The sequence below is a fragment of the Cucumis sativus genome, chromosome 4 (genome assembly GCF_000004075.3).
Source record: "Cucumis sativus cultivar 9930 chromosome 4, Cucumber_9930_V3, whole genome shotgun sequence".
Classification (NCBI taxonomy): domain Eukaryota; kingdom Viridiplantae; phylum Streptophyta; class Magnoliopsida; order Cucurbitales; family Cucurbitaceae; genus Cucumis; species Cucumis sativus.
The window spans coordinates 672,844-693,063 of record NC_026658.2 but is presented as its reverse complement, the minus strand read 5'-3'; the positions used below and the strand labels follow the sequence as shown (position 1 = coordinate 693,063).

Sequence of the window (20,220 nt, the reverse complement as noted above, 5' to 3'; positions counted from 1 at the left end):
TTTGTAAAGGATAAAGTTCAAATGTTTTATTTTCTCTTTTTTTTTTTTTTGCAATTATTTCTTTACCAATTATGTTCTCAAAATTAAGTGGAATTACAAAATTTATTACTTGGTTTGACTTTGATTATAAATAAACACTCAACAAAGTGTGTAAAAGCTCTCCCATCTCTATTAATTACGTCATAAATGTTTCTTGTAAAATTATGAGATGAAACGATTTATTTTTCTTCAAAATTATGTATATGGTGAAGTAATTTTCAAATATACATGGGAATATCTTTAATACCATTTTATGTTTACATTTTAAGCAATTTTAGTAAATGCGAGACATGAAAAAAAAAAGAGAGAGAAAGATACCTTTATATAAGATTTTGGTTTAACCAACAAAATTCATGTTTCATTCACATGAATAATTAAAAATCATTCAAAATCTTAGTTTAATTTATGCGATTAAGACAATTAAGAGTTTAGTTTAATTAATGTTCAAGAAATCTAACTATCAATTAAGTGGCTGTAGTTTAGTGGTGAGAATTCCACGTTGTGGCCGTGGAGACCTGGGCTCGAATCCCAGCAGCCACATTTATTATTTCTTTTTTTTGCTAAGGGATCGACGATGGAGATTAGCACTAACACTTTGAAGATGAGATCTAATTAGGAAAAAATCTTTCTTTTCCATATCAAAAATTTTCCAAAATCAGCACTCTGTTCTTATTAATAAATCAACAACTCCGTTTACCACTTCCTACTGCACTCTGAATCAGAAACTTGAGAGTTACATACATACATCATGTCTTTTGAAATTTCTTCTCCAATTCCATATCTTCTCAACGCTAATGGTTTCGGCAATGGAGTATTGGAAGTTCAGTTAAGTTATCTGGAACGTGCAATTTCCGTTTCTTCATTCTCCCAACGAATCCTCTACGAAACTCAACCCACTCCATTCAACAATGCACTCTTCTATCTCTCTGTGCACCAACTTCAACATCCCTTGTTCCACATTCGGCAATTTCTCTACTCACTCAACATTCGAAGGGAAACCATAGCTCGGCAAATCGCTTCCTTCGTCGCCCACATGTGTAACGGGAACACGGGGTGGAATTCGAATTTCTATGTCATCGCTAGAGTGGATTTGGTCCGAGTGATCCGGATAGAAGAACAACCAAGGGCGGAAGGATGGAGAGGAGTGGCGGTGGAGAGGTTGAGTAAGTTGAAATCGGAGGAGGAAAAGGGAGATTGCAGTGTGTGTTTGGATGAATTGGATTGTGAAAAGAGGGAGGTTATAAGGATTCCTTGCGGCCATGTTTACCATGAATCGTGCATCTTCAAGTGGCTTAACAGCAGTAACTCTTGCCCTTTGTGTAGAAGCTCATTCCCACTACACAACGTCACAAACTGAATTTTCCTTTTGCTTTTTGGATTTTGGGATTGTAATTCAATTACTCATTAATCACAATTTTAGTTATTAATGCTAATATTACACCATATCTTTTCTTAGTTTATTGGATCCATTGAGCAAAACAATATGGGTTAAGGCCCATTAAATGTGGGCAGTCTTAAGGTCAAGCTTCAATGAACCACTTGTGTTAAAAGAGTTAGTTAGTATAATTCATGGCTGTTTTTCGAGTTAAAGGTGATTTCTCTCTTTATTCTTCTTCATCTTTGACAGTTTTGATTCCGGCGATGAGAGTGATTGCAAGAGAAAACCGAACTACACATAGAAGAAACAGAAGGTTGAATCAATGTTGAAACCCAAATATGGCTTCAAAAGAAATCAATTTAGAAAAGTAAAGATGAATTACATTTCCCCCAATTTTAGGTCATCCATCCTAACAACCCAAATTATAATAAATAGCAGAAAAGTCGGAACAAAAAAGGACAAAAGAGAATGAATCTTAAATTAAACCAACTTTTACATTACTTTTAAAATTGAAGCATGAAATGTTTAGGTCTAAGGAATAGATATATTAGACCCAATGATGCCAAATCATATTCAACTTTTCAAATCACATGTTATTCAATAGACTAACCCATTAGGTTCATAGGTTCCAACTCTAAAGCCCCAACTATATGAAAAAAAAAAAAGAAAAAAAAAATCCTATTCTAAAAAGCATAATGGTTTCTCAAATTAAATGAAAACAGCTAATATTTCATACAAAGTTTGGGGATGCCATTTCAAAGGTAAACAAAGCCGTTTCCAAATTTTAGTTAACAAGTCAATTTTACTTGTTTGGGCAAACAATATAAGGTTACCTTTTGTTAGGTCATCTTTTACTTTACTTGGTTTTGAAGTTTGAATCTCTTTTCTTTCTTTCTCTCTTCAATAAATAACCAATTTTTTATGCTGTGGATTGCTTTAATAATAAATGTTTGGTAAACAAATATGGATGTCAATTCACTAGTTCTACAAATTGAGTTGAATGATAATGGATATTTGTAACCTTCCAATAAGAAAAGAAAAACTTAATCCATTATTAATTACTAATTAAATTAATCTAAATTATTAAGGAAAATATATGTACTCTGAGTTATACTTACAACACTCATTTTAAGTACAATATTAACAAAAAAATTGAAATTTTACCATTGAATATTACAATCTGAAAGTGTTTGCACAGATTGAAAAAAAGAAAAGATTTCTATTTTTTTTCCTTCCATTATTGAGATAAAATTACATTGAATTAGGGGGAAAATATTGACAAAGTGAAGAATCTATGATGTGTTGAGTTAGTTCAAATAATTTTCCTTTTTTAAAAAAATGTAACAAATAATGAGTGTCTGTATAAAGCTTAGACAATATGATGCAGTCTTCTATCATCATCTTCAAAGCTGGAAATATCATCATCATCATCATCAGAATCCTATTCCAAACACATTCAAAAGAAATTCAGTCAATCATGGGAAGTAACACCTCAACTTTTCCCCTTCTCTTGGCTTTCAAACAATAAATTAAAACTCACCTCGTGATTCCGATATCGATACTGATACCGATTTCGACGAACACTGTTTTGAATAGCAGTAACCGTTCGAATTATCACGTACATAGGAAAAATAATTCCACTGGCTCTTAAAATAAGCACCTAAAACAAATATACACAACAGAATACTTAGTAGCAATTATATCCTTAAACTTTCGTATACTACCACTATATTTCAATGATAATTTTTACAATTTTTCACAGAATACTACTCACGAACCACAGACGAAACAGAATAGAGTCAAGTTGAGTACTCACAGTGGCAAGTGTAAATGGATAATCAGCAGTGCCAACAGCAACCACATCATAGAAATGTCTCACCAACAACACTAAAGTAAACTGCATAAACAAAGTTAAAATAAAAATGTGAACTATATAAAGTCATAAGAGAATAATCTTAGTATCAAAAGGAATGATTTTTTTCATTTTTTGAAATTTTCAAGGGAAGAAAAGAGAAAAGAAATAGTAGCTAAGGAAAGTGATGGTAGGCTGCTAGGGGCTAACCGTTAATTGTTGGGTTGGTGAGCTACATTATATATTATTGTCACATTTTTTTTTTTTTTACAATATAGTTTTAAATTATTGAGTAAAGTTTCAATGAAGGCCAACCCCACCAAGAAATTTTACCTTTTAGAACATTTTTATTAAATAAAAATGATAACAGTTTGAGTTAAAATTACTAAATAAACAAATTTAACATATGGTAGTGGGTGGAATTAGTGTTTCTCATAATGATTTCCAATTATGTAGTGATAAGTTACACCCACTTAAGTTCTTTTCTTTTTCAAAACTTATTTTTATGATAATGTAGCAATGAGACTTTGAGACTTTGATACTTTGTTCATATAATGGGCTTAGCACCACCACCAATACAACCCCTACTCATTTCAATACTTTAGGAAAATTATAAAACCCTTTCCACTTTTACTCTCTTCTATCATAATTGAGTTCATATTTCAAAAAAAGTTCTTACTAAATAATTTTCAAAAATTAAAAGGAACTTACAGTAAGAGCGACTGATTTACAGCAGGAGGCACCACGGTCAGCGGTGGTGGAGCAGGCGGAGACGGACGCGCTGTCGTCATCGGGTGACGATGCCGGCTCTGCCGTCTCTTCGTCCTCGCTTCTCGGGATTTCCACACCATCCCTGTCAACCAAATATATTTGAATTCTGATATACCCCATTTCTTAATTCAATATTAATTTTGAATTCTTAATTCTCGAAGTTCGAAAAAATGGCCACGAGAGCCGATGAATTGGCTGTAAAGCATGTCTGGCTTCTGCTTTTACATATTTCCCCATTTCCATCATCCATCCCAGTACGCACTTTGAGTTCAATTTAATTTCTCATATAACCAAATTAAAATACTTTAGACCTTAGAGGGGAAGAGGAATACATATGCTTGAGAATAAAAATGGAAAAGGAGAAAATACCTAAGGGTGACACTTGGAGGATCGGCGTGATGAGGCTTCTTAGAAGGTGCAGTATATCCAGGTTCGTAATTCTGAGAGAATTTTCAAATTATTATTATTAAAAAAGACATTTTTTTTTTAAAAAAAATATTATTCTCTATTCATTTTGAAAATTTTATAATAAAAAATTGTAATAATTCAAGACAGTACACGAGTTGTCAGAAGAGTTGTGACCAACATAAAAGATTTGAAATTTTGTTTATTTATATAAACTGAAAATTTTAATTTACTGTTCTTAAAGTTGGGATTGTTTTTCTTTTAACAAATTACCTGTTAATGTTCAGTTTCCTCATTAAATAACGCATTAAAATCTTCATTGAATTAAAACAGTAATCTTCTTCAGTGATAAATGAGAAGAAAAAAAAAGGTATTGAGATTGAAATGAAATGTTAAAGAAAGCAAATTAAGAGAACTTTATGGAATTTTGAAAGTTCAACTTTAAAACACAGAGAAAGAGACTTGAACTCAAAGAAAAAGACGAATTCCTAAACTTCTTTCCCCTTTCCCAAATTTAAAAATAAAAACCACATCCCAAGAAACAGAGCTTCAGAACAATGGTTTAGAGACTTCAAGGTTCAAAATCTACGGAAACCCACTTCATATTTCGTGGAAATAATTAGACCCAGAAACTCAAACATCAAAAACAAAAATTTAAACAAAAAACAATTTAAGAAATCGAACCTGGAGACAAATTTCACAAACCGTGCTGCCTTTTTCGCTGCACCATCTCTGAATACAATCTCTATGAGCAAACTGAAAAACAAAACCCAGAAATAATTTAAAACAAAAATCAAAGGAGAAGAAATCGATGGGTTTAGAAAAATAATTTGGGGGGGGTTTTTTTTTCTTTTTACCTTAATGGTACCTGAACAAGAACAGGGGGCTTCAAGTTGGAGAGGGCTTTCGAATTCTTCTTCGTGGCAAATCCTACAGCGCGAAACGTCGTAGGACGTTTGAAATGGAAACTCCTCCACATATACAAATACTTCCTCCATCCTCTTCTCTTATTTTTCCGTATCAATCTTTGTTGTTTTCCTCTGTTTTTATTGTAAAGAAGAAAACTGAGTGTCTGTATTGTCAAATTTTCGATTTGCTTCCTTCATTTGTGGATTTTGAGCTTTAAATAAAAAGGATGTTGAGAATGATTTTCCGAAATTACCCCTTTGGTTCTTTTTGGGACCGACGTGGACTTTTAGACGCGTTGGATGGAGGACCTTAACGCAGCGCCAGTTCATAAATTGCGACAATCAATTTGTGATTTTTAATCAATCAATGAATCAAATACAATACATATATAAATATATATATGAACACAATAAACCATGGAAGTCAATTCAATCAACTTTCATTTTTCTTCCTTTTAGATGCGGCGAAAGAAGAACAAAATTTATGACCATTTATATACATATATACACTTACTTGTTGTCTCGTTTTCTTTTAGTTAATTGGATCCACTACTAGAAAGGAATAAGTAGAAGGGGTTTGTTTCACTCATGGAATAAGCAATAATATTGCATTGGTTTAGTCTCATCATAGTTTGGTTAAATTGACCTTAGAACTACTTATCTAATGACTATTGCATGTATTGAATAGATAAAAATTAAGATAGAGTACAAGTGCAATGTACTGTTTTTTGGGAGCAATTCTATTAATCATATGCATCACTCTATTTTGTATAGTTAATAGACATATATTTGGTTGTTTCTAATTAAACCTAGCTAATATGTTAAAAGCAACATAATTGGATCTTGTGGAGGGAAGCATAGTCTGGTATGGATTGAAAATAGGTAATTAAATGTTGAAAATGCATTGAGGTTATTCGTTGCTCAAACGATACAGATATTAAAAGGAAAACACCGACAACAACAACTGTAACAACAAGTAGGAAGTTAAAGAGACACAAAGTTTTGCAATAAAATTTACATTTGGAGCTGTTTATTTGACAAAAATAATTTACTGATATTAAAAGAGTTAACGGTTCCAAAGCCAAATGTTAGAATTTTTTTTCTATTATTTAAAACTTAAGTAGTTGACCTAAACATTTTTTTTAAAATTACTTATAAATGAAGAGATTGAAAACTCTTTGACACCGAAGATGGATTTTTGGGAATTTAAATTAGAAGAGAGTTGATTGATGATCACTCACATAATGACTTCCATCTCAATTTATATCTTTAAAAAATTGATAGAAGAGAAAAAGAAAATCATGGGAATGTGAAAATTCAAAGAAACTCAAAAACCTCATTTTTTCCCATCTATTGTAAAATATATATATATAAATATGTTCGAAAAATAGCAATAAAATTTACGATAATATCATCTATTTTATCTCATTTTCTAAATTACAAAAGTAGCAAATTTTGAAGTGGATAGTTATAATTTTCTTATAGTCGTTTAATATATCTAATTACTAGTCATATTTGTAATAAAAAAATGTGTTATGGGCGGTTTTTTTTTTTTTATCTGGTGTAATTTTCTATATTTATATATATATATATGAAAGTCAATTCTTCTCTCTTTAACAAGTAGAGTAAATATAATTGAAAATGGCTAAAGGTAGTAATAAATATATATGTAAATGCTCATTAATTGGAACTTTGAATTTGAATATAATGTTTAATGAAAATATTAATCACAAATTAGGTAGATAAATCGATCAACTATTTCTATCACATTGTTTGGTTTGTCAAGCAAACATGACTAAACATTTATGATGTTTAGATATATATTGTAGAGCACCTTCCATCAGTGAATGAATAAAACCATCCTTTATAGATAGGAAAAAGAAAGTTTTGTTTTTCTTTTCTTTTCTATCTTTAATTTCTACTCTAAAAAGGGAAGAACGATGATATTAGAAAATAGTCTTTTTATACTAAAGGGTAATCGTGAAAGAATACAACCGAATTTGTTATTCTATCTACGGATGTAACCAATAATGAAAAAGATTAATAGGGTTCTCAACGGAAGCAATATGCTTAATGAGAACTTCTTTTTGGATAAGAGATTTATCACATGGAGTGTATCAAATTCCACCTCTAATGGTTGATTGGACATAGACCACTCATGCTTACAAGCACGGACTAATCCTTCAACATTGTTTTTCAGCTTATGACATAATGACATTTATGCACTTATTGATAAATTTGTAGCCTTCAATATTGGTTGTCGTTCATAATCACAATTCATTTGAGCTCACCTAAGTTTTTTTTTTTTTTTTTAATCATTTCACTATGTCACATCAACACTCATCTTTAGCAATCCGACTTTGCTAAAGACCAACAAGGAAAATCGTTTGTTTCTAGAGAAAAAACCAACGTATGATGAAAATATGAATCTCTCAACACTCTCGTTTACCGGTAATTGAGCTTTTGAGATAGTAAAAGTAAGACACTCCCTTTCTAAAACATATTCACTATGTGAATTTCTCGATTATTTATAACAACTTTTTGGTTATGATGAAATTAACTATGACTACTTGTTTTTGTTTTTTTTGTTTTTTTTTCTTTTCCATGAAGAATTTGAAAGATCAAAAAGGCATTTTCAGTTGTAAGAAAACTAAGATTAGAAAGGATGTTTTGTATAAAAAAAATCCCATTTCTCAAAGATGCTTTAATTCATGATTGGATAAGAATATATGTTTTTGATAAGAAACCATCTCTAATCCTTTATTTACACTCCTTTTCGATTCCCTTTTTGGGTAATAATCTTTCAACTATTTATTAACTTTTATTTTCTAACATCTTTTTCTTAACAGTAGATAACATATGTATGAATTTAGAGATAGAATTACTGTTTATAAGTTTAATTCATGAACTAAAAATATTTAGATTATTATAAGTAGGGTTTATGAATATAGGGGAAAACATCTAATTTATATTCATCTATTTAGCATTATTCAGAAGAACTCCAAATTCACAATTGTTGCAATAATTTAAATCATGAACGACTAACTAAGAAGTATGTTCGAATGTATATAATATATGATTAAAATATACAAAACTAACCCAATTTAATTAATTCCATGATTTGAATTATTTTAAGTTTATAAATAGATTAAGCAAATCTCAAGCAAGATTGAATTTGGAAAGATTATGGATTGAAAGGAATAATGTAGAACGTAACATGCCCCCAAGTTTCGTTAAATAAAGAATGAAAATTAAGCCTTCGTGATTACTTATAAATATATACACTCTTTCATTATATATTATGAATTAAACAATACGTGGATTGTTGACTTTTTTTTTTTTTTTTTTTATGGATATTGTGATTCTTGAACTATATTTTAGTGAGTTGTTTTCAAATATATCGATATGAACCAATCTTTTTTATAAAATATAACAAAAATTTTAAAATCTATCCGTGATTTATAAGAATTGAAGCTTGACAATAATATGAAGAAAATAGCAAAAATCCATTCTCTAAAATTTAAAATTGTACTTACAACTTTATTCAAATTTGATCAAGTAAATTATAAAATATATATTCTATATTAATTTAAGATTAGAAGGGAAATCTTTTTAAATAAAATATAAAATAAAATTTTTGGTCAATTTAAAGTATTTGTTTCCTAAAATTGAAAATTATTATTAATTTATCTATTAAAGTTTTGAAACCTAAAGTTTGTTTTAGAAATGAAACGAAAATTGATTGAGAGTGAAAATTATAGTATAAAGTTTTATCTTAAACGTGAATGGTTGGAGTATTTCAAAACGAATCTATATACTTTTAAATATAATAAAATTTTAGTTTCTATTTGTAATAAATGAGTTCGGTTGAAGTAACTGTTTTAAAATTGAAAAAAATGAAAATAGTATGGGAGAAAAATGAAAATAGTAGTAATAGGGAGAAACGTGGTAATATGGTTATTCAATCATTCTCTTAAATTAGTGTTAGCTAAAACCATCCAAGTTGGGGTGTGATGTGGCACAATTATCAAAATTAAATGCCACGTGTTCATGGGTCATCCTTTCTCAATAATCTTTAAATGGATAAGGTCTTTCTCATTTGGAAATTCAATCCTAACTTTTCCATTTTTCTAAGACAGAAAATAATAAGATAGAGATAATTTCTTACTTTTTTAATAACCAATTATAAATATACCATAATTGAATAATTGAAAGAAAAAAACACAACACCTGTTAGAACTTTATTCATTTCTTTCAACTTCAATTTTCGAGATTATAATTGTTTATCTACTGTTTTCTTTCACTTTATAATTTGACCATTTTATTTATTATATACATATATATTTATTTATTTATTTATTTAATCTTATCTTGATTATAATAAACTTTTTAAGGTGTAAGCCACTAAATAAAAATATATTAAGTAACCACAAAAAGAGAAAACAAATGTTGGTTCTATCGATTTTCGTCATTTATTATTTTAATAATTGATTTACGTCTTTGGTGTCATACGATGTTAATTTAATATTAGCTAATCCAATTATGTAGTTATGTCATGTATATTTTAATAGTGTTATTCTATATACTTTACACTATTATTTGTCTCTTAAGATTGAAATTCATATCTCCAATTTCATATTTATTATTGTATACCATATATTTATATATAGAATAACACTATTAAAATATACATGACATAACTACATAATTGGATTAGCTAACATGAGAAGTGAAATAATTGGAAAGAAATTTTTTTTTGAAGTTTAGAAGGCAGGATTGTTATTAGCTATATATGATTCACACAATCATCGTCTTGTTTTGATAGAATCATCTTTCATAAAACATAATTTTAAAATCTTATCTTATAAAAAAAATCAATAAACAAATTCTTTTAATTGTTCACCTAAATAATAACCAAAATTGTATCAAATGTGATAATCACGTGTATGTATATATATACACACCCAATAATAATTCAATTATTAGCTTATCAAACACGATCAGTTTAAAGAAAAAATCATTAAAACCCATCTGATAGGCACAAATGAACCAACACAAGTCACCAACAACATGACAACATGATAGTACCCAACGAAAGAAAAATCAGAAAAACTAACAAAATTAGCAGATCAGGTAAGAAGATATACTGCAGAATTTATTACACACATGGAGGAGACAAAAGAAGAAAAGAATAGGACCCAGCTAGCTTGTCAAATGAAACCCTTAATTTCTACAACGTAGGACATCCTTTATATTTACCACCATAAAAGATTTGAAACAGATGTTGCTAATCAAGCTAGCTGGCTCTCTCACATCCAAATTCAAGAACCGAAAAAAAATGGAGATGTTTAAGAGAAGAGGAAACAAAAGTAATTAAACTCATGGGATGATAGGTAGAGTTAAGAAAGGTGAGAAAGAATATAAAGGAATGTTGTTAAAACTTTGTCTCAGAGCAGCCAATCCATAGGACCACCACCACACATGAACATAAAGAATGATGAGGCAAAGAAATTAATTAATGGAAGAACCCGAAGATACAAGAAATGAGGAGTTAAGAGGAGGTAGGGAGAAAATGGTATTTTGACATGAAATTGAAACAAGTGTATGGAAATTTGAATTTGGATGAGGAGCGTGTGATTTTAAAAATCAAACGGTCAGGAGGAATTTAAAGGTTTCATGGGGCCGTATTGTGACCGGCCGGTTTTGGGAGGACGGTGGCCGGTTTTCAGATTCTGTGGGGCCGTCCATACTTTCCTTTCCTTAAAATAAATAATAATAATAATTAATTAGGTATTATTTATTTGGATATTTATTTAGGGATATCGACATTTGTACTTATCCTCTCTCTCTCCCGTCTCTTCTTCTTATCGTTCTAATTATGTGTTCTCTATTTTGACTCTTTCTTTCCCTTTCCATTTTTTTCTTTTCATCTGATTGATACCAATCATAACCATTTCTTTATTTACTTCCTTTTTTTTTCTTTTTTCTTTTTTCTTTTTCATTTCTAATTCAATTAATACCAACTATATTAGTGTGCCCTATCAATGTGGACATAATCAAAAAATTTGGATCACTCATCAATTATCATATCATTTCCTATATTACTCAATACTTACATATTATATTTATTAAAAATTGACATTTCTTATTTGTTATAAATTGAAATTAACTATATATGTTCATAAATCTCACTAATTTTATTCGTTTTAATCCTATTTATTTGATCCAATTTCATAATAGTATTTGTGCATAGACCAATCAAGTCCAGTGTCCGATTAATTTCATTTTCAGTTTGCTTTTAATTTTCAAATTTTTATATTCCATTTTTGTTTTAACTTCAACTTTTTTTATTAAACAATCATTTTAAAAAATAAATATTGTATAACATGTTAAAACATACTAAGCCAAGTAAAACCGAAAACTAAAAGAAAATAAATTTTCTTAATATTCGTTTATTTAAAAAATAAAATAAAATTTGATGACTTTAGTAAATAAATAGCAACTAAAAGAAAAAAAAAACAAATGTGTTATGAAATTTTGCATAGATATTATTTACCATATATAAAAGAAAAGAAAACTTAAAAATGGGTTAATGAAATTTGGCTATATTTTATATATAGTTTTAAAAAATAAAAGAATTGTATAAGGTAGGTTGGTCCAAGACCGACTTGGTTTAGTTGGATGCATCCAACTATTTTAACGGTCCAACCAATCGAATCATCGAGTTTCAATCTTTTTCTCTTTATCTTACACCACAGAGAGGACTGAACAAGTCCACTAGTTGATATACATCACAACCAAGTCGGCCACTTGCATGAATTAAATTTCTTTTCAAAATTTGTGCCACTATAACTAGATTGCAAATCAAACATTCTAACGTGTGACCTGCAAAAGAAAAAAAGAAGGTAACCTAATCTCTCTAACATGTTAACTAATATATATATATTATATGTCGAACCAAGAAAATAGTGAAGAAACAAAACTAATATTTAATTATTTGAATTAAGTTAGCTTAACAAATTTATGTGGGGGGGCATTTAATAGTATTGGACCCATATAAGGAGAAGATTTTGACTCAATACCTAAACTTTGAAATCTTCAACATCAAAGCTAAGTAATAAAGAGGAATTTAAAGTTTAGTAACTAATTGCTGTTATGACCCAAACTTTGCTCTTTATAATTTTGGTAGCAATTCAAAGTCTTACCTTCAAAGGAAATGATATGAACATATGATTGTTTTTTCTTTCTAAAAAGTATAGAAAATAATCCAATTGATTTGATGTATTAATTGTTTGGTATGTATGTATTATTATTATTAGTTTGAATGTCTCATTGAATCATATAGTTTATTGGTATGTCGGGTGGAAAAATTTGAATCTTAGAACTACGATGAATTAAAAGAGGTTTTGATATGTTAGGGTTGGAATTCCTAAAGCCCAACAAAAATCATCGATGGACTTTGGTTTCATCTTTTAACAAAACCCATTGGGTTCCCTAATATGGACCTTCCTCCACATAATACCACACCATACTTTTGGATTGAGTTACATCAATATGTTAATACATATCTTAAATAGTAGTATTGTAGTCTATTCCATCTCACTTCATCTAGACAATTCCTAAATCATGAAAAACAATTTCTGATGAAGTGTTGAATGAATTTGGAGGAATAAAGATTATGGATGAGTGATTTGATGAAAGAGCAATGGATATGAAATTGAAGAGGAGGTGTCGTCATTTATAGCCATTCACTAAGGCTTCCCCTTACCTTTACTAATACATCAACATCTTCGACCCCATTCAGTTCTTATTGTTCCATCTTTTTCTTTTCTTCTTTCTACTTCAAATTCCTATTTATTCCATTTCAATCTCTATCTTTCAACTATATAATTTTAATTTCTGTTTTATTCTAAAAAATATATGAATATTCATCTTTTTCTATAAACTCTTTAATATACAGTGAAGTTTCTTTTTGTCGTAATTATACTGATTTTTTTAGATAATATTATATTACACTGAATTGAGTTATCAATTTTTGTGTCTAACTTATCAAGTGGATTTTGTCACTCAAATTCTGAATTTGACCAAATGATTTAACCATATCTATTGAAAAGAGAATAGTAGTGATAGAATGGGTTGAACACAAGGAACCGTTGCTAGATAGTTTACAACCCTATGGTAATTGAAGGGAGGATTTATAATTTGATTGGTTGCAAATAAAAGTATATTTGCATAAAACAAAAGTAAAGAAAATTGTAGCTTGGGTTGTGACGTAGTTTCCATATTTTCAAAATGTTTGATCGTTGAATTTTCATTACTGGAATCAAGTCATTATCGTTCATGCCTAACCGAAATAATTGGAAAAGCCAATTAACTCATTATAATCAAATAACAAGTGATCTAAAATTGAAAAGATGAAAAATATGCAATTCCAATTCGTATCTCTAATTTTCAAGGCCTTGATTCTCTCATAAATTGATATTACTTTCTTCTCCAAAAGTTAGAGATTCCATATTTCATCACTCATTTGTTTTTAAAATAGTGTTGAAATAAAAGGGTTATAATAAATTTTAGGTTACTCAATTTCATGTAACAACCAAACCCAAATAGAACCTTGTTCTTTTTCTAGCAAAATAAATCAAAATTTTCACTTGATGTATTTTCATAATAAAAGTTTTGTTATGAAAAAGAAGTATAGTGGAAATAAAGATATTGAGAAAATATAATATATATAAATAAATAATAAAATAAAAATTATGAAAAATAAAAAAAATTCTTCTAAAATCTCCGCTATCTCTAATTTATTTGAAATTTCTACCGATATGTGTTTTTCTTACAAAACTCATCAAATACCACTGTTTATAAGCAATTTGTCAAACATGGTATGAATTACATACATTAAAAATTAATATCTTTAAGACACCTAACAATGCAACGAACATCTATTTAATAATATTTATAATTAGTTTGATTTTTTTTTTAATCCTACCTATTTTGACATGCAAAAAAAAAGATATTTTCTCTAAGATATTAGAAAGGACAGAAGAAGAAAAAAGATAAAACAAAATCATTGTCGAACCAAAAAAAAAGAAAAAAGAAAAAATTGTTTACTTCCAATTGATTCAAAATATCATAAAACCATTTATCATTATTAGAAATAAATACTACAATATGTTCTTTTCACTTTTTTTTTCTTTCCTTTCAAAACTGGCGGCTCCAACCATTTTTTTAAAAATTTAAATTTTGATTTTGGTATAAACGAATACAACAAAATCGTTCGGAAGTAATCTGATTTTTATTCAATCAAAGTTCAAAACTCTATTTTTTTCTCTTCTAATTACTCAACTTTCAATCTAGTTTTCATTTCGTTCTTACGTTTTAAAACGTTCCTTTTGATTTTTTCTGCTTTTGTCCTATCTATTTGATGGATATATGCATATATGAGATAATTTTAATTATATTTAAAAAAATTAATTTATATGCTTTTGATATACATAGTAAAATGGTCAACTTAAAATGACAAAAAAAAAGAAAAAGGAATTCACCTTGTCCTTTTGTTATTTTTTATTATTATTGAAGATACTTTCAAGATTTTGTTATTTAAAATAGAGAAAATTACCATTTTCATCTTTCAATTTCAATAATGTGAATATGAATCTATCAAATTGATTATTTTAGTTTTTGTTGATTTTTAATACCATGTTTAAAAAGTATCTCTATACTAAAAGTTTCCTATTAATTTCTTTTTTTAAAAAATTGACCATGACGTTTTATTTTAAAGCTCTATTAAATTTTGACAAGAAAAAGTTGACTACCAAGTTCTAAATTAAGAGTAATCAAATGACATTCAAATAAAATTTTAAAAAGTTTTAGTTAAAAAGATTGTTGTAAATACTTTTAAATATAGAAAAATAGAAAAGTCTGTAACACCCTAAGTCTAGGATTCATAATTCAGAACCTCGATATTTTCCTACATCTTGATAGCATTATCTTCACATGTCTTAAAGACTTATTAGAGTAAAAATTCTCTCTACACAATTCAACACAAGTCTTTTTAAACTACTTTGTTCTCACTCACATGATTTTCATATGATTTTCAGGAGGTCACCCAACATAGAATTGCTTCAAGCTAAGTACGCTTAACTTTGGAGTTCCTACGATCAAATCATCATAAAAGAAGATGCATGTTGTTGGTATACGTAATAACTTTCACATCCACATTTCATGTCTTTAGAATTCATCTAATTCATATGTTATACGATTCATTCACGTTTCTCTTTTAAACTCGGAGGTAACAAATGACAAAACATATTTTGCTATATTTAAAAAATAAGTTCGACCACTTTCTAGGTATGAAAAGAGTTTTAAAAAACATCTAATTAATTTTAAGAAAAATAAAATTGATTAGAACCTCGAAAAGATTTATCAATTAGTTTTCTTTTTTGCAAAATTGTAAACTTTATGTTTAATATAACACTATGAGTTTAGGAAGGAGACACGAATAAACCGATATCACATCTGAATGAGAATAATCTAGAGGACATGAAATGAGGACATAAAAGTAAGGCTAAGAAAGACTTAAAAGAACTAAAAACTACTACTTATACCAATAAGGTGCACATTTCTTTTGGATGGCTCGATCATAGGATTTCCAAAATTTAACGTCTTGAGAATTTTCTTAGGAGAACTTTTACTCTAATAAATCTTTAGCACGAGTAAAAATGATGACGCCATGCCGCAAGAGATGCAGGAAAATGTTGGCGATCTAAATTTCAAATCTTGAACGTGGAACGTTCCATATAATTTTAATTATAGTTTTGTTGAGTTATTTTTTACTAATATTGGATAGTATTAAAGTTATTATTTAAGATTGCAAGCAACTATATGTTTATTCAATACATCCATCTCACCCATAAGTGAGAAATGCACTCAGTCAATGGTATTTGTTATACTCAACAAGTACATACATATTTGAAGAGTTGGAGTATCCACTTAGCATCATCTCTATCTATTAGACTTAATCCAACACCTACACTTAGATTGAGTGTTGTCCAATCTAAATTCAATAAATAGAATAGCAAACAACACAAACAAACAAGTAATTCTCAATTATTTTTTGCTTTTGTTTTTCTAAAAAATTGACAAAATTTAATAGTGTAGAAAAGAAAAAAAATGATAGTGTAGAGAGTTGGAAGGATTTAATAGGAGTAGTAGTGTCCCAATCATATCATATTCTCGTATCCCTTTTTTGTCACTCATTTTTATGTCATTAATCAATGTTATGTGCACCCATCAAATTCTTTTCTAAAGCCATTATTAAATTGTCCTTTCATTCACCTCATCCATAACGTGAGATATTGCTTTTTTTTCTTTTCTATCTATCTTGAAGATGAGTATGGTCCATACAAAAATTTCTCTAATGTGATGAGTGAGATGTGATCGAATGTAAAATTATTCATAATATGTAGTGTAAGGGTACATTGTTCAAGTATCGTTTTCCACAAGATTATTTATGTAATTCAATTATTTAAGAAATAGATTTTGAAGGTAAACTGACTGGAATGGATTTTGTAAATAATAAAATGATGAAATATATGTGAAGTTTCAACCAGGGATGACTCAAGGTTTTGATGTGTCCAAGCAATTAATCACTCTTTACATCTTAGCTTAGATAGCTTTAATTTCTTGACATTCTAATGTGTCTTATATCACGTTCACATCAAACTTTATTCCATAGGACAAGTGGTAGTAATTAAAGGCTAATTTAGGAAGGAGACTTGATATGTGACAAAATGTTATCATATATATAACTTCAAGTATTATTTTTTCTTTCATTTGGGCTTTGTATGTATTATTAAGACCGAGAGATAATGAGGCAATTGCTTTTAGTTGGGGTAGGTGGTACTTTTCTGCTTTGTTTATATACTTCTTTATAAATATATAAATATCTTTTTCATTTGATATTTTGTGTATCATTTAGGATATTTTCAATTTTCTTTAAAAAAATCTTTACACCTCTCAACCATTTACTAGGGATTGATTTTGACGTTGTTTGATTCAAATAGTTAATAAGTAATGGAAGAGAAAGAAAAAGTGAACATCTCGAACGACGTAACTTGTTGATGTATAGAGTGATATGGACTTATATGATATTATGAATGAATGGATTCTATAAAATTTATGCAATTAGGCCTAAACAAAAAATGGATTCCGGTGTGTGATCCACATCTTGAGGCCAATACACTTCTCCACTCCATATATAAACACACACATACCATCATTCATTTCATTATAGCAATTGCTCTTAACATTATCTCAACAAAATTACATTCAAATTGAGGGAAAGAAGACTATAATGGAAGAAGCGAAGAAATCATTGAAGGCCAAGGGAGAGAGCCAGAGGATTGTGGTTGCTGTGGACGAGAGTGAAGAGAGTATGTTCGCCTTGCAATGGTGTCTTTCAAATCTCACTTCTCCAGACACCAAAAACACTCTGATTCTCCTCTACGTTAAGCCTCCTCCAGCCATCTCAATCTCTTCCTTCGATGCGCCCGGTAATAATTAAAATTTCTCAACTCAGGCATCGGCAGAGATGGTTGTGTTTCGATTTCGATTTATGGGGGTTTGTGTTTGTAGGGTATGTGTTTTCAAGCGAGGTGATTTCGGCGATGGAAAAGCAGAGCAAGGATTTGGTTAACGCGGTGATGAAGAGAGCGGAAGCGGTTTATGCGAAGTTTAGTAGCAACGTAAGTAATGGATGAAGAAGAATCGAATCTCTGATTTGTGATTGATTTATTATTATCTTTTTTTGGGTAATTATGTGTGGGGCATTTTGTCGAACACTCAATTGGTGCGTTGCAGGTAAATTTGGAGAGAGTAGTTGGGAAGGGAGACGCGAAGAACGTGATATGTCGCATAGTGGAGAAGCTTGGAGCCGATACCTTGGTAATGGGCTGCCATGGTTATGGCTTCTTCCAGAGGTTTGCTCACAAATTCATTTATAGCTTCCATCTTCTTTTTCAAACAACTCCATCATTTTCATCCGGATTTTTTTCTTCAACACTACCGTATAGAAATCATCCCATCATAAACTGCAGAGATTAAACCGGTGGATTACAAAAGTTGAAAGTACATGAAAGTATAGAAACTGACGTTTGTTTTGGTGGCCTGAGTTTAATCTATGTTTATGGTTGGATTCAAGATTTTGGACTTGGATTTATACGCTCTACTATGAACTATCTCCATTTTCTGTCTTTCTACCACCCTCTATCGATCATGTTCATAACTATATCTACTAAAACTATTTTTGACGTTCAGAACATGTAGCCATCAAATTTGAAGTTGTGTTTGATTTGATTTCAGAAAATTTACATTTGTTTTGTTTCTTCCAGTCATCTTATTTTAAAAATATGTTTGTTAGTGCCCTTTGAAAAGAAAATATGTATCTTCCAATACTAAAATTGAAAAAGTATACGTAAATATTTGATTCTTTTTTGTATAATGAAAAATATTTTTTTATAACTATGAAATATTGGGTAAATTGTGTTTGCAGGGCATTGCTGGGAAGTGTGAGTGATTATTGTGCGAAATATGCAAAATGTCCGGTGGTTATTGTGAAGCATCCTTAAGAATTGGGAGAAACAATTTAATTAAAGGCCACCAAAGAGAATTAACATAATTTTAATTAGCATGGCCTTTCATAGGCTTGATTTCTCTATCTTCCATTATAATTTAGCTGTAATATTCTATCTTCCATTGTAATTTTGCTGTAATATTTTATGATATATCCTTAATGGAAATGAGGTGTTAAGTCTCTTTTACGTTCAACGAAGATAGAAGAATCATTCATTCTACTTCTTCTTAAGTGGTTGAAATTATATAGTCTAAATTAAGTTTTAAAAGATCTTTTAAAGCGACAGAAAGTCGTAGATTTCAATTAATAAGGGTGACGTTGGACATGACATTTTAACCTAATTCTAAACTCATTTATTTGTATATATATATATAATTTGAAAAAGATTTTCATTAACAGACAACTTTGTAGTTAAGAATTGAGAACGGCTATCAAGAAAATCAACCTTTCAATAAATAACACGAGCTTCTTCTAAAGGAAAATGGTTCTAAACATTAGGAAAATAAACTTCCTAAGCGATGAGTGTGTATTTACCGAAGGAGCATCAACTGCGTTCTTAGTTTAAATAAAACTTAGATATTTTGATAATTTTGTTGTTTTTCATTGTTTGGAATATAAGAGAGGTACGATCAACCAAATATTCCTAAAAGGTATGAAAAGATACAATTTTGTGGGTGAATCTAATAGGTTTTAGACTTTTCAACACAACAATTTGTCAAATCATATTACTAACTTTACTTTTAGGTTTATAGTTTTGATACTACATTTGAATTGATGGTAATAACTAAAATGAGACAATATTGATAGTATACAGTATACCACAAGCTAGATTATATTGTAAATTAATTACATTCAACCTAATATTTATTGTATAGTTTATAAACATATTTTGAACCATTATCAAAATTATAAATTAAATATACTAACAAATAAATGTTTGAAACATCGAAATCTTTATTAAAATTTGGGTTAATTTTAGATTGTTTTATCAAACTATAATTCAAAGTTTTAGACAGTATATTTCTATACATTGAAGTTTTAAAATAAAAGTATAAAGTTAAATTTAATTGAGTTTAAAAAAACTAATTTAAAAATAATTATATATATAGCAAAATAAATATTTAGATTCTATTTTTGATAATCACTAAAATCTCTTTGTAAATATTTATTTATTTATTTATGTTATAATTGAAAACAATAAAAAGAAAGAATAACAAAGAAAAGAAAGAAAGAA

At 29.0% G+C, this 20,220-nt stretch overlaps 2 protein-coding genes and 1 non-coding gene across 5 annotated transcripts; 2 read left to right on the top strand and 1 right to left on the bottom strand.

The window, feature by feature from the left end:
- Window positions 1-507: 507 nt before the first annotated feature.
- On the top strand, window positions 508-579 carry TRNAH-GUG. Its single transcript has one exon. It is a non-coding gene; the product is annotated as a tRNA-His (tRNA).
- A 1,978-nt stretch (window positions 580-2,557) lies between these two features.
- LOC101220948 lies at window positions 2,558-5,594 on the bottom strand. 3 transcript variants are annotated; one of them, XM_031883733.1, is made up of 7 exons: window positions 5,314-5,591; window positions 5,130-5,201; window positions 4,410-4,480; window positions 3,981-4,122; window positions 3,234-3,314; window positions 2,958-3,077; window positions 2,558-2,858 (listed from the first exon to the last, which is right to left on the bottom strand). In XM_031883733.1, the coding sequence occupies exons 1-7, from the start codon at window positions 5,422-5,424 to the stop codon at window positions 2,787-2,789; spliced, it is 669 nt and encodes a 222-aa protein (XP_031739593.1). In that variant the 5' UTR covers window positions 5,425-5,591; the 3' UTR covers window positions 2,558-2,786. The 3 variants fall into 3 exon arrangements, with proteins under 3 accessions (XP_031739593.1, XP_011652953.1, XP_031739594.1); XM_011654651.2 differs by having other exon boundaries at window positions 5,303-5,581; XM_031883734.1 differs by lacking the exon at window positions 4,410-4,480 and having other exon boundaries at window positions 5,303-5,594.
- Window positions 5,595-17,537: 11,943 nt separating this feature from the next.
- LOC101221182 (universal stress protein PHOS32) lies at window positions 17,538-19,184 on the top strand. Its single transcript, XM_004152180.3, has 4 exons — window positions 17,538-17,907; window positions 17,990-18,099; window positions 18,215-18,333; window positions 18,906-19,184. Exons 1-4 carry the CDS (start codon window positions 17,709-17,711, stop codon window positions 18,979-18,981), a joined length of 504 nt encoding a protein of 167 aa, XP_004152228.1. The 5' UTR covers window positions 17,538-17,708; the 3' UTR covers window positions 18,982-19,184.
- Window positions 19,185-20,220: the final 1,036 nt, after the last annotated feature.